The 14000-nt window shown below is 35.9% G+C and overlaps 1 protein-coding gene across 2 annotated transcripts; it reads right to left on the bottom strand.

The window, feature by feature from the left end:
- Positions 1–5990: 5990 nt before the first annotated feature.
- Positions 5991–13602, bottom strand: LOC118801851 (mucin-5AC-like). Of its 2 annotated transcripts, none has more exons than XM_036562241.1 (8): positions 12245–13602; positions 12009–12073; positions 11015–11160; positions 9142–9210; positions 8415–8468; positions 7181–7262; positions 6989–7072; positions 5991–6233 (listed from the first exon to the last, which is right to left on the bottom strand). In XM_036562241.1, exons 1-8 carry the CDS (start codon positions 13523–13525, stop codon positions 6206–6208), a joined length of 1809 nt encoding a protein of 602 aa, XP_036418134.1. In that variant the 5' UTR covers positions 13526–13602; the 3' UTR covers positions 5991–6205. The 2 variants fall into 2 exon arrangements, with proteins under 2 accessions (XP_036418134.1, XP_036418135.1); XM_036562242.1 differs by having other exon boundaries at positions 7001–7072.
- Between the last annotated feature and the right edge of the window lie 398 nt (positions 13603–14000).

Raw genomic sequence — 14000 nt, 5'->3', positions numbered from 1 at the left:
TATAATTTCTGGACCCTTTACGAATTGACAGCCGTTGAGACTTGGCTAGTCTGATTTTCATCCTTAACCAGCTGAGCAGCTCCTTTAGTCTCTTCAGCAATTGTGCTGTGTAAGCAGCTGTTTGTAAGAGTGTTGTAACATCATCCATGTAGCTTCTAATGGTTGGAAGATGCTGTCTTGATTCAGATCTCACTCCTCGGACTGTCTGTCTTATGCAGATGAGGATGGTTTCAAAGGCTGTTATAAACAGGATGGGGAGATCAAACAACTCGTCACTATGTCTTTCTCGAGCTGCTGCTGATCAGTTGTGATTTCCTGGGTTGTGTGAAAGGCATGTAAATTGTTAAAGTAGGCAGAGACTGGGTTTTTGATGTAGTTTTCGTTGAACCAAGAAACCTTGGGACACCTGCCTTCGGGCAGCTGGTGTCGAAGTAGTTGTTAGCCAAAAGGTAGTTGGTCATGCATCTAGACACTCCCGTGAAGAAAATCTTCCCTTCCACATTAAGCAGAACAGTGCCTCGGAACTAGGTGATGTTACGGGAATCTTTCTTTTTTGGGATGAAGGTGTTTACAGCTCTTACTTCATGCTCATGGTATAGAGTTTCCCAGGCTGCTCTCATTAATTTATTATTATTAAACAAAAGCAATAAAAAGACTAAAAGTGTAAAATGCATCAGCAAATAGTTCAACTGTTTAAAAATAATGTTCCACATAATACGATGCATAATATTATCAAATGATTCAGGGAATCTGGAAAAATATCTGGGTACAGAAGCTAAAAACCACAACGGAATGCCTATGACCTTTGATCCCTCAAGCACTGCAATAAAACCAGCATGCTTCTGTGATGAATATCACCATATGATATGGGCTCTGGAATACTTTGACAAATGGTTTGTACTCGTCTTTTTCAGGGACGTCCATACTTATTTCTGCATGACAGCAACAAGAACCATTCTGCATGTTACAACAGCAAGGCTGTGTAGTCAGAGAGCAGGAGTGCCAGATGGGCCTGCCTTTCTCCCATTGAAAACCAGGAGGGCATTATGAAGTAAAAAAATATCCCTGGATGGGTATACAGCTTAAGCCTTGTATAATTGAAGTATGGTAAAAAATCTGCTTCAAAACTTAATAGATGGATGTCTACAGTGCACCTCCTGATTTTGCCAACTCATGACTGTGCTGAGGGTAAGAACTTTAATGGAGCCCCCGTGCCGACAAAACACATCAGCCAATCAAAATCTCTTAACTTCTATGACTTCATTAATTTGATCCTGTTTTCTTTCCAAAAGAAATTTGAAAGGAGGAGCTGACCTAAGTTTCTGATCTTAGGGTAGGCACACTTATTTTTATCTGCAATTATGTTTATGTGTAGCTTTTTGGTTATTTTTGTATAATTATTTTTATGAAAGCTAGCAAATGTTAGCTTGCCAGCTAGGTTAGTTGTTAGCTTGCCTTACAACAAATGTCATCAAATGTTGGCTACTTAGAACAAAAGTTATCATCCTCCAAAATACATAGCAATGTAGTATTATTTGTAAACTATTTGTAAATTTTTATAAAAGGTATGTACATGTTAAGGTAGCTAAGCTGTGTAATGTGTTTGCTACTGTCAGTTTAGCTTAAGACGTTTAGCTCTTGATTAACTTGTTTTCTTTAACAGAAAAAAATAGAAATCTGGGCATTGGTTTGAATGGATTCTGCCAAATATATATTATTTCTACAAAAATTAATGGTAAGCTAAACTCAGACAATTAGACTATCATCTTGGACAAGTTTGTTGTCCTGTGTCCATCATTGCCATTCTGTTTGTTGTCATTAGTCCATCATCGTCATGAGTGTTGTCCTGAGTCCATCGCCACAATGTCTTCCAGCTCCATCATCATGCATGGTGTCCTATATCCATTACCATCATCGTGTAAATGTTCTGTACTGTTTCAATCAATATCATGTGCATTGTTCTGAATCTATCATCATCATGTATGCTTTCCTAAGTCCATCATCTCCATCATATATTTTGTCCTGTGTCAATCATAATCATTTGTATTGTCTTGAGTGTTCCATTATCATCATGCTTTAAAATTTTATTTAAAAAGGTTAATAGCTTTATTTGTATAAAGCCTCTATTGATCTGCTGCTCTTTCTATCTACCTCATGAATAATAGGATTTCATTAACACTATTTTAATGTAACATACACACAATATGAAGTATGTCATGCCCATTCTACTGCAACTGAGAATCTGGCATGAGTGACCTTATAACATGTAATAGGTATGTAATGCCTTTTTATTTTTGTTATTTTATACAGACTGCAAGAAAATTATTTGATTGGAAAAGTAAATTTAATACAATCAGACACATTTATATATATATAGCACCATCAGATTTACAGGTATTTAATTTGTTGCAATAATGTCCATTAGTAAATAAGATAATGAGAAAACATTTCATATATGAGCCCACAATAACAACATCAACAAGTCCATGCCAGAAACTTGCTTAAAGGCCAGAATCAAGGCCAGTTCTAGCCCTATGGAGGCCCCAAGTAGGATTTATTTGCCACCTCATCCTGCTTGCTGATGTACTATAACATGACATCCTAATTAATAGCAATAGCTACCACAAGCTGTCTAAATTATACAAATTTGTAACTGGCTAATTTGTGTATTGTTTATTGGATGAATGTTTGTGGCTCTAATTAGTTTCAAATTAAATTACAGATAACCTTCTCAGCATTCTTGAACCAGGGTTCTGTCTCACCATGCAGTATTTCTTGCTTATCCAACTTTAAGCTTGATCTAACCCTAGTGGCAGTGGCAACAGTGGTACTTTTTACTGTTACAAATGCTTTACTTACTACATATTTAAGTTGTATGATTTCATTTTCCTTTTTCTGGTGACTCCTCCTTGTTTCACATTCGGCTGTTCATCATAAACGTTACTCTTTCATGTGTACCTGGATTAGTCAAAAAACTAACTAAAGCTTGTAAAAATAAGCATTAACATGGAAAATAAAGTGGATACAAAGTACTTGAATGACGCTACTGTATGTCTTACTTAAACCTGTCAATAAATTTGTGATCTGCTGTACATTTTGTTTTTCTGTTTGTGTAAAGAAAGTAATCATTCTCAAAATCAACATAAAATTCTAAATTACTTAACAACTCCAAAAGATATTATGTTATTGTAAGACAGAACTACTTAAGTAAATCCTCAACAAAAGATCTGTTGCAAACGGGCCAAAATTTGAAGTTTCTTCTTATTGTCTGTGTGGTTTTCCTGGAAAACTTTTTTTAATTTTTTTTATTTTTTTAAAACTTATTTCTTGATATTTCTGCAATATCACATGGACCTCAGGAACAGTACCCTTAGACTAACACCGGGGTGGTGGTCCCTATTTTTAAGAATAAGGGCCAGAGAATGTGTGCCATTTATCGGTATCACATTGCTCAGCCTCCCTGGAAATGTTTATGCCAAGGTGCTGGAAAGGAGACACTGACCGATAGTTGAAACTCCTAAAATGTACTCCGTAGCCCCACCTAGTGTTAATTGACATATATTTACATGCTGATCAACTTGAAAATGAAAAAGCAAAGTGGAAAATGAAAAGTAAATCACCAGCAGGTGGCGCCTATGTTAGTTTGCATTTGCCTTTTTTATTTCGACATTTAAAGCACGTTTATGCTTCATCCAACCTCTTTTTGTTTGAAGCTTTTTCTACTTCTGTATTTCCTTTCTTTCTTTCTTTCTTGCTTTAGCAGTGCAAGCTATTATGTCTACTTGATGTAATCTTCTCCGCAGTTTGTGTGAATCTAGCTCATTAAGTTTTAGCTGTGTGTATGTGTATGTAGTGCGTGAATAGGTTGTAAGGTAGGTTGGTAGATAGGCAGGTAGGTCATCCAATAATTTCATTCAGTCAAATGTTCTGTGGCCTCCACAGGTACTTTTGTTATTTTTTGTTGTCAAAGTATTTGACTTATTGAATGCTACCAGAATGTAAGAATGCAGAATGTATTTCAATAAATATGACAAAACATGTTTCAAAAATACATCACATTGTACATTGTGCTGTTCTGAATGGGGCACACAAATATTACTAGTAATTGTCTACAGGCCTCTGAAGTACAATTCTAACTTTTTTAATGAATTTACAGATGATAGCTATTATGTCTACAGATTTTGATCATTTTGTTATTGTTGGTGGTTTTAACATACAAATTGACAATTCCAATGACAGTTAGGGCAAGGAACTCTACATCTACATCCACCAAAGAGCCCATGTCCATGGTTAAACTGTCCCAGGTTAGTGCTATCTATAATGAAATTTTAATCAATACAGTGACTCACCTTAAATTCTCCACTTGTAGTCTTGACATGTAAACAATCAACCTTTTAAAGAACATGTTTCATTCAATAGCAGTGGACATACTTTAGATAGTAACCACCTTACTCATGTTGTGTGTTTTTCCTAACAAATTAAAAACTGAAGTTGTGAAGCCTTCACAAAATTTCCTGACTTTCTGTCCGTAAATGGGCAGCTCTAGACAAATTTCAGGCAGGAGTTCAGCTCAATCATCATACTGAAAAGGCTCTAATTAAAGTTATGACCTTTGCTTATATACAGACTCTGGAAAAACATCTCTTCTACTAATGCTCAATCTCAGTGCTGCCTTTGATACCAGTGACCATAAAATTCTCATACATAAACTTGAGACCTGGGTTGGGCTCTCAGGAACTGTCCTAAAACGGTTCAGTTCATACCTGCAAGGAAGGGACTACTTTGTGGAAATTGAAAATAATATTTTTGAGAGAGTGCCTGTGACCTGTGGTGTCCCCTAGGGTTAAATTATTGGGCCACTCATGCTGCCTCTTGGCCAAATACTACAAGACTATGGGATGTCTTACCATAGCTATGCAGATGATGCTCAGATCTATTTGGCCCTCTCCCCAAACAACTAAGGCCCCTTGACATCACCAACTGGATGGGACAAAACATTCTGCAGTTGAATAAAGATAAAACACTGATTATTGTATTAAGAACTAATTAGTTTCTATAGCAGTGTATGAAAGGTGCTATATAAATAAAATTGCCTTGCCTTGCCTGTTATCTATGCAAAGGGAGGCTGCACAAAGTGTGTACACGAAAGGGTGCCAATAATTATGGAACACAGATTTGAATCATAAGATTTAGGTTTTTTCAATCATTGTACTGAAAATTAAAAAAAATAAAAACTGTTAAATCGATTAGTTTTTTGTTAATTTTTTGATTGAAAGATCAAAAGGATAAGCAATGAAGAATGTTTTTAAAGCCTGTTTTGCTCATGTTTACCAGGGGTGCCAATTTTTGTAAGGGGCACTGTAATATAAAGGCTCCTGGAAGACCCCCTAAATAGAACTTTTTCCACACTTTATGACAAAAAGGGGTTGATGTAGTACACAACAATAGTTAATAACAAATTGTTCAAAATATACCACTCTGAACAGTCTTTATATAAAAAGACTTATTAAGATTTATTTGTTATGCCATGGAAACAAATGCATTTACACATATCGATTTATTTAGCCTACAGCAGTTTAGCCCTGCCTATTCATGCTGAAGTTCTGTAGTGTTTTAGCCTTGATAGCTTTTTGAAAGAGAAACAGTACAGAGTGACCAATCAGAACAGAGATTATATACATAAATTAGCCTTTCAGACATGTTAAAAAAAACAGCCTGTTTAATTACAAGGTGTAAAAGAAATGTTACTTACTTGGGAATTCCCAATAGTAGGTAATCCCCAATATTTTTTAACTCATCTTCAGAAAAAAAGCTTTCCACATGGAAATGAATAATTCTACATGCTTGCATTTTTTTAAAAAAAAATAAAACACATAAAAATGTACAGATTACATTTTGGCATTAAACACCTCCACCCAACATATGAATATGGTGTGTACCTCAAGATTTATCATAGCACTTAGCATTTCTTACACTTCATAGAGAAAAAAAAAAACACATTCTTCAGCAAAATCTATACATATGTTTTTATCAGAGATTTGGGTTTGAATTCACAAAGGCTTTAATATATTACAATATTACAGACTCACATAAAGCAGTTTGATACTCTGAGTTAAAACTCTTAAAAAGTCAATAACATATAACATAGAAACATAGCAATACATAAAAAAAAACTATCTCCCTGTTTTTCTCTGTTGGTGCAGTTTCAGTGGTTGAGTCTTATTTGCTCAGGTCTGTAAGAAGATGATAAACATGATTAGGGCAGAACACACACACACAATTATATTCATAAGAAATACACATTGTGTTGTTTTAACACATTTTAAATATTAAATATTATTGCAAGTATGGTCTGTATAATAAAATAGTATATATATATATATATATATATATATATATATATATATATATATATATATATGAGAATATATAATGATACATTTAGTTTTCTATATCAACATCATTTCATATACTGTTAATAGATAAATAAGGCTGATCATATTGGACTTTTGTGGACTCAAGGGAAATAGCACCATTTTTTATTTTTTAAGGCCTGTGATATCCAGCTTTTAATTTCCACAGTCATTATTAGCAAAGACAGATATGTCTGGTTTTAAAATCTTACACATGAAGCCATTGTAAACTGTTGCATGTACACACGGAAGTATGAACTTTTTACGTTTGTTTTAATCAGAGTCAAACTGTGAGCATGTCATTATGTGGCAATAATGTTAATTTCTACTAGCGCACTAATGGGATTTGCAGTTCTATGTTACTGCCAAGCTAACAGTAGTGCTATGTACTTGTTATAGTGATTACTACTGCGGTAAAATATTGTGTTATTTCTCTGTTTGCTTGCAATAGCCATTAGGTAATGTACATTTCAACCATTCATCCGTAGATAGTAGCTATGGCTAGACAGCTCATTCCCATCACTGCATCATACCCAGTGAGCAGTAAAATAAAGATTTTAATGTTTGTAACTCACTGAGTCTCATACATTTGAGCACGGGGAGCATTGTCGTACACTGGTCCATCCATAATTCTGCTCTGCTTAGTTTTCCTTCCTCTTCTAAAACAAATATTGTTATTTAGGACAGACACATGCATGTTTTTTTTTTCTTTTCCGCTTTTTACTTGATATGGTGTAGACTAGTGTATTTACCGTATTTTTTCTTACCTTCTCCAAAAATATACAGCAAGAAAAGCTGCAATCCCACAAAGTCCAAAGGCAACAGCTACATACAGAATTATAAAATAGTCTGTAGAGTGATACACACACACACACACACACACACACACAGAAACACAAAGCAACATTCATGAAATTGAACGTTTACTAATCTGTCAACTTTTGAAAAGTGTAACAAATTAATAAGTTAAACCTTAGTAAAACCATGGCTCAGCAGATTTAAGCAGGTTTAAATAACATGTTTTACCTGGTTAAAACCTCAGTTAAACCTCATATACAGCACCATCTAGTGACAGATTTGTGTGATTTCTAACACTTACAACCCATGTACTTGCGCATAGCTGAATTTTAGCCTTAGATGTGACACATTTATCACAACACTCAGCAGACCCCACACAATCTAGCCAGCATGAGATCATCACATTTTTAGAGTGTATTTACATGCGCTTAATAATCTGATCATAAACGATTCAGGTGGTCATGTAAACAACATCTGATTTCTTAGATCGAATTAGGGCTTAAAAATCCTATTAAGAAATCCGGCAAAGAGAGCTACCAGTTACCAGATTTTTAGCGCATGTATACTCTTTATCCGAGTATACATGTGAAAATGTGAAAAGAGACTGCTGTACCAGAAATAGCAAGCAGCATTTAACACAACACCCATGACATGAAATGAAGGGTTTAAATATTCTTCCTCTTCTACATGATGTATATTCATATTTTCTGATGTATACAAAAATGATAAAGGGGTGGAAAAGTATCATGATTCAAATATCAGAACATTTATGATAGTAAACATGCAATTCAATTTTAAATTTCAGCTCAGAGACATAATAGATGATTTCTGAAAAGGTATCTGAGTTGACACTTCATTAAACAAATTAAGTTTACAAGAATTTGCAGGCATTAAGTAAAATTTTAGCATTTGCATATCAAATAATGACATACATGAGTAGCACAGGGTTTTCCTAAAAATAAGGACATGTGGCATGTGCGACTGTCTCATAAAAAGTCTTAGTAATTGTACTTGTAATTGACCAAAATGCCAACACAAAGACACAAAATTGCCCTAGGTTTCTAACAGTTAAATGGACCAGGACCATGCTTGAGCAAGAAAAACTGGCATGGAGTAAAGCATGTAATATAGCTTCATTTGGAAAATTATGTAACCATTGGTCTTTATTAAGGCAAGAAAATTGTGAGAAGGTAAGACACCTACTACTGTTTGTATTTGATTCTCCAGCACTGGATGCAGAGGTCAGGGAGGTCACACCTGAAGAAAGAACATATTACAACAGATATGAAGGCCTAATAATTATTAGCAAAACTGAAAGGGGTGTGAGTTCTAAAGGAGTTGTCATGTGAACAAGAACTGGTCTGAGATTTCATCAGTGCTAAAAACGACGAGAAAGAAAACAGAATCCTCTTTAAAGTTTGACGGGGACATCCAAAGCATACAACTGTTAATAAAAGACCTTTTTATACATTTAAAGTCATGACCACTTAAATTAAATCTAGGTTCTAGTCTGGATGGCTTCAAGTTTTGTAGTCTTCAGTCCAGATTGGTCTCTTCCTCATATACAAAAAAAGCAGTACGATAGTAGTTGATCGCTAAATGGATACAATACTTCGCAACCAGCTAAGGCTAAAGCCCGAGCTTATAAACTAAACTGTACAAGTCATATGACCAACAATACAGGTGTTTGACATTAGTACTCCGGTGATCCGGAGCGCTGACTGGAGCGCAATGACCTGCCAGGAGTCAGGTGATTTCCCGGAGGATTCTGGGAGATGGAGTCCGTATGAGTTTCTGCATTAGAGGGAAGTTCAGAAGTCATGTGATCTCCCAGAGAAGTCTGGGAGATCGAGTCCAGATCCATGCTGGGACCTGGTGGATGCATGACAGTAAGTTATGTAAAGATTAAAATAATTCTCTAGAAACTTACTTGGAGTTGTGGTCAGTTTAGTGCCATTGGCAGTTTTTGTGGTAGAAACTGGTGTAGTGGTGCCCACAGCTGGAAAAAAAGTCAAAAAAGAAATGACCATTACCTAAATTAAAGGTTAAATGCCTGTTGTATAGTAAAATTGTAGCACTTTAAATAATTAGTTGCTATCAGTATTTTTCAATATTCATTTTTGCAGTTTCCAACTGAAATATGTTCATATTTTGCTCATATGAATTTCTTTGAGAACTTATACTGCAATCTTAGAGTTTTTGCTTTCTTAGACAAAATGTACTTCAATTAAAGGTTAAATTTCTATCATATTTTCAGTGTAAGTTTGAGCTGATTCTACAATGTAAGCCTGAAAAACACTAGTAAAAACCACTGGAAATGTGTGAAACAGTCAGACTACCTGCACAGTAAGATCTACTGCTTTGATGAATAAGCTTGGATGTCTAAGAGCTCTGCAGAGTACTGCATGTTTTTCTCTCTCAAAGTGAAAGTCAGAACTTTAACTTTAGAGATAGGACAAAACCCCCCTTTAGCATACTACCTCATTTTTTATCAAAACCATTTGTCTTGGCAATAACACTGCTTTTGCTTGTAAAATCGGTATATATCAATACAGTAAATGCAAATAAACAAACACAGTGAAAAATAATGAGAATGAATAGCTTGTGAGCTAGTTAAAAGGAGAAATTTGGTTCCAGATCTTAGATCTCTCAGCCATCACACAGAAGTTTTCATTTACATCTGCTTTTTAAAGCTGCATTTTCAGGTGTTTAAAATTGTACTGCATATATATCTGAAATACACATGTGCTGATCTTTTCATCACCCCACATGCACAAAAATAATCACATTTTTTAAAAACGTTCTTTCCATCATCAAAAATAAGAAGTAAAATTACTGATATTTGACATTTGAAATATTTGGGTTGTGGATTATTCCCAGCTTTGACACTGATTTGGTAGTGACATGTTTGTGTGTTGCAGTGGTATCAGATACTAGAGGTTCTGGGGGTTTTAAACACTGTACAATTAATGGCCACTTTATTACACACTCAGATTGCTGTAGTTAAGCCACTGATGCAGACATTGAATAATTCATTAAGATATGTCCATAGCTTTCTCCAGAATGGGATACACAATCTGACATTTTTCCACTCTCCTGCCCCAACACGACTGATCCAGCTTTTAAGGGGCTCGGTAATTAGTTGGTGAGCTGGATCAGGTGTTTTAAGGTTGAATCAGTTGAATTAGTGCAGAGCTAAAGTCCCCAGAAACAGGGTTTAAGATTTAAACAGCTGGAAACGCTTGCTTAGTTAGCTCTTTAGTGGACAATGCTGAGCTAGTTATCTAGTGCTGACATCTACAAACCCAAAAGGTGCTTCAACAGCTAAGCTTATCTAATATCCTTAAAATGACATTAATAAACATGACAAACATTGCTTAAAAAACCCAGCACAATCCTCTGTTGCAATACTACACTCTGTACAAGGTGCTCTGCCATGTTCAAGGCAGAATACGGCTCTCAGAGTGGGCGGTTAGAAGACCTGTCACTCCAATTCAGTTGGCCAATAGAACGTCCAGGTCAGTGGCCCCTTCAAAGACTACGCCTTGTAATCTTTAGTATGGCCTAGACTACTATATTTGGAATTTTTCTTCATATTCCAAAGATGTGGAGTTTAAGATGAATCCCACTTGTTTGCTACTTAGGCTGTGATGATGTAAATGTTAAATATTTCATAACACCAGAATTTTTATCATCCAAAACTGTGATTTTTACAATAGTAGACTACATAAGCTATAAAAGACAATTCTCCAAATGCACTGAAAGTTTATATTTAGTTATAAAATACAGTGTTTAACACTTACCAACAGTGATACTGGATGAAAGGATATTCAGGAAAACCTTAGAATCATTTATTGCTGATTTCAGTGAATTAGTCAGGACTGTTGCATTTGGAAGAACTGTTTCATTTTTAAAGATTAGCTGAGAGTCCACACCCACTGAACCATTCCTGCAAATGGAGGAAAAGTAGATTTAGCCATCCGTTATTAGCAGATTATAGTATCAACATCTATTTTAAAACAACCATTCATAGTGTGCTGAAATTTTCACATTGCTAAAAAAAACAAATCAAACTCTAAATATGTCAGAGAATCATATTATGTTTGCCTAGTCCAAATGTAATTGCATGATGGTTATTACATGTAAAGAGGTCAAATGACAATTTAGCTGGGCCTTTTAAAAAGAAATGCAACCCCTAAAAACCCCAGTCTTTTTACATACTAAGGCTTATTATTCATTAACTAAAGGGACTTCAATGCGATTTAGGTAAGCGATTCTTTTATACATAAAACATATATATATATATATATATATATATATATATATTTATTTATTTATCTACCCACCGTTGGTGCCATGGCCATGTAACACGTTAACTTTAAAAATTAGTGAATCTTTTTGACTGGTAAATGGAGCAGGGTGACAATTTATATGAAAGCAGGATCGTTCTCATCAAAATGCAGATTAAATTTTTGTAAAAATCACCAAAAATCATACTAAAAGTTACCCATTGTAAAGTATATTTTAAATACCATAGTGCTTTTTTTAATGAACTTATGCAAATGTTAGCTTGCAACAGTATATGTCTCAGGGCAGTAAGTAACATCTGGATTGGTGCTGTGAAAATACTCTTTGCTGAATGTACTTGTTTGTATTTACAGTAAAAAAAACAAAAACAAACAAACACTTGTGAGAGTATATATCTTTGTGCAATATAAGATTAAGGTAATTGCTCACTGCTGAGTCTTAGCGATTGATTTTTATACGGTGATGTGATTAATGCTGAAAATACTGTACCAGAGTCTTATGACATAGCATCGGAGAAATGTGAGGGGAAACAGCTCTCTAAAGCCTCGGCTCAGCTACACATGAAAAGACAAGTAGTTAAAATACAAACATTCAACATCAGAGACTGCTGATACTTCAACATCAGCTTCCTGTCCATTTTTCAGAAATTTACTGGTACCAAAAAACACTATATCACAGTTTCTCCATTATTTATATATATAAAACAATAGTCATTACTTTATTACCTCAGCAGTGATATTGCTGACCAGAGTATTGTACTCGATTGAGGAAGGATCACTGTAAGCGGGAATGAAGATTTGCTGGATTCGAATTATTAAAATAATCACTCCTTCTCCTCCTCTAGCTGGCACCGCCATGGTTATAGTAGCTGGAGTAGATGACCAAATGGCAGCAGTAGAAGCTTTTATTGCTGTTGGTGCTGCAGTTGTGGCTGTAGAGGCTGCAGTGACTGGGGATTCAGGTAGAACTGCAGTCACATTTGAGTGGGCTCTTGGTATAGTTGGAGACACAGTTGTCTCAGTTCTGGGTGAAGTGACCTGTTCTTCTGTTACAGATATATCAGGTGAAGTTTCTGATGAAGATCCTGTCTTTGAAATATTATCAGTTGTGGACATCAACATAGTATTTTGAACAGATTCAGTTGAAGATTCGGAGACAAGAAATCTTTTTGACTCAGTAGTAGATGAAGGAGCCTGACCTCTGGTAGGTGATGTCAATGGTGATGTTGGCGCTGAACTTGTATCGGTGGTATGGTCAGGTGTAGCTGTGGCAGACTGACTCAGTTGACGAGTGAGAGAAACTACAGCAGTTGAAAAAGACCCAGCAACAGAAGATCTTTCTGGTTCAGTAGTAGGTGAAGGAGCCTCACTTCTAGTAGGTGGTACCGGTGCTGAACTTGTATCCGTGGTATGGTCAGCTGTAGCTGTGGCAGACCTACTCAGTTGACCAGTGGTAGAAACTACAGTAGTTGAAAAATCAAGTGTATCCTGTTTCACAGATGTTGGTTTAGTTGATGTGAATAAGGTTTGGATCAAAGTAGATGTTGTTGTAGGCATGAATATTTCTGGTTCAGTAGCAGATGAAGGAGCCTGACTTCTGGTAGGCGATGCTGGTGCTGAACTTGTATCCGTGGTCTGGTCAGCTGTAGCTGTGGCAGACTGACTCAGTTGACCAGTGGTAGAAACTACAGTAGTTGAAAAGCCAAGTGTATCCTGTTTCACAGATGTTGGTTTAGTTGGTGTGAATGAGGTTTGGATCAAAGTTGATGTTGTTGTAGACATGGATCTTACTAGTTCAGCAGTAGATGAAGCAGCCTGACTTCTGGTAGGTGATGCTTGTGCTGAACTTGTATCGGTGGTCTGGTCAGCTGTAGTGGTGGCAGACTGACTCAGTTGACCAGTAGTAGAAACTACAGTAGTTGAAAAATCAAGTGTATCCTGTTTCACAGATGTTGGTTTAGTTGATGTGAATAAGGTTTGGGTCAAAGTAGATGTTGTTGTAGGCATGAATATTTCTGGTTCAGTAGCAGATGAAGGAGCCTGACCTCTGGTAGGTGATGCTGGTGCTGAACTTGTATCCGTGGTATGGTCAGCTGTAGTGGTGGCGGACTGACTCAGTTGACCAGTAGTAGAAACTACAGTAGTTGAAAAATCAAGTGTATCCTGTTTCACAGATGTTGGTTCAGTTGACGTGAATGAGGTTTGGGTCAAAGTAGATGTTGTTGTAGAAGTGGGCCGTTGCCCTGCCATGGTAGACGTTTGTTCATGAAGTAACTGTGTTGGAGTTACTGGTTCCATTGTAGTTAGAGAGTCGTCTCTGGTCAAAAACTCTGATGCAGTCACAGCTGTTGTTTTCATTTCTGTTGATGTTACTTGCCTAACTGTGGTTGAAGTGTCTGGTAAACTTACAGGAGTAGGTGTTGATATTTCTTCAGAAGTTTCAGTAGATATAGGAGTTAAAATAAATCAAATAAAATTAATT

Source organism: Colossoma macropomum, unplaced genomic scaffold, assembly GCF_904425465.1.
Source record: "Colossoma macropomum unplaced genomic scaffold, Colossoma_macropomum, whole genome shotgun sequence".
In the NCBI taxonomy this organism is placed as follows: Eukaryota; Metazoa; Chordata; class Actinopteri; order Characiformes; family Serrasalmidae; genus Colossoma; species Colossoma macropomum.
The sequence above is the reverse complement of the archived record's forward strand: the minus strand, read 5'-3'. Positions and strand labels throughout refer to the sequence as shown.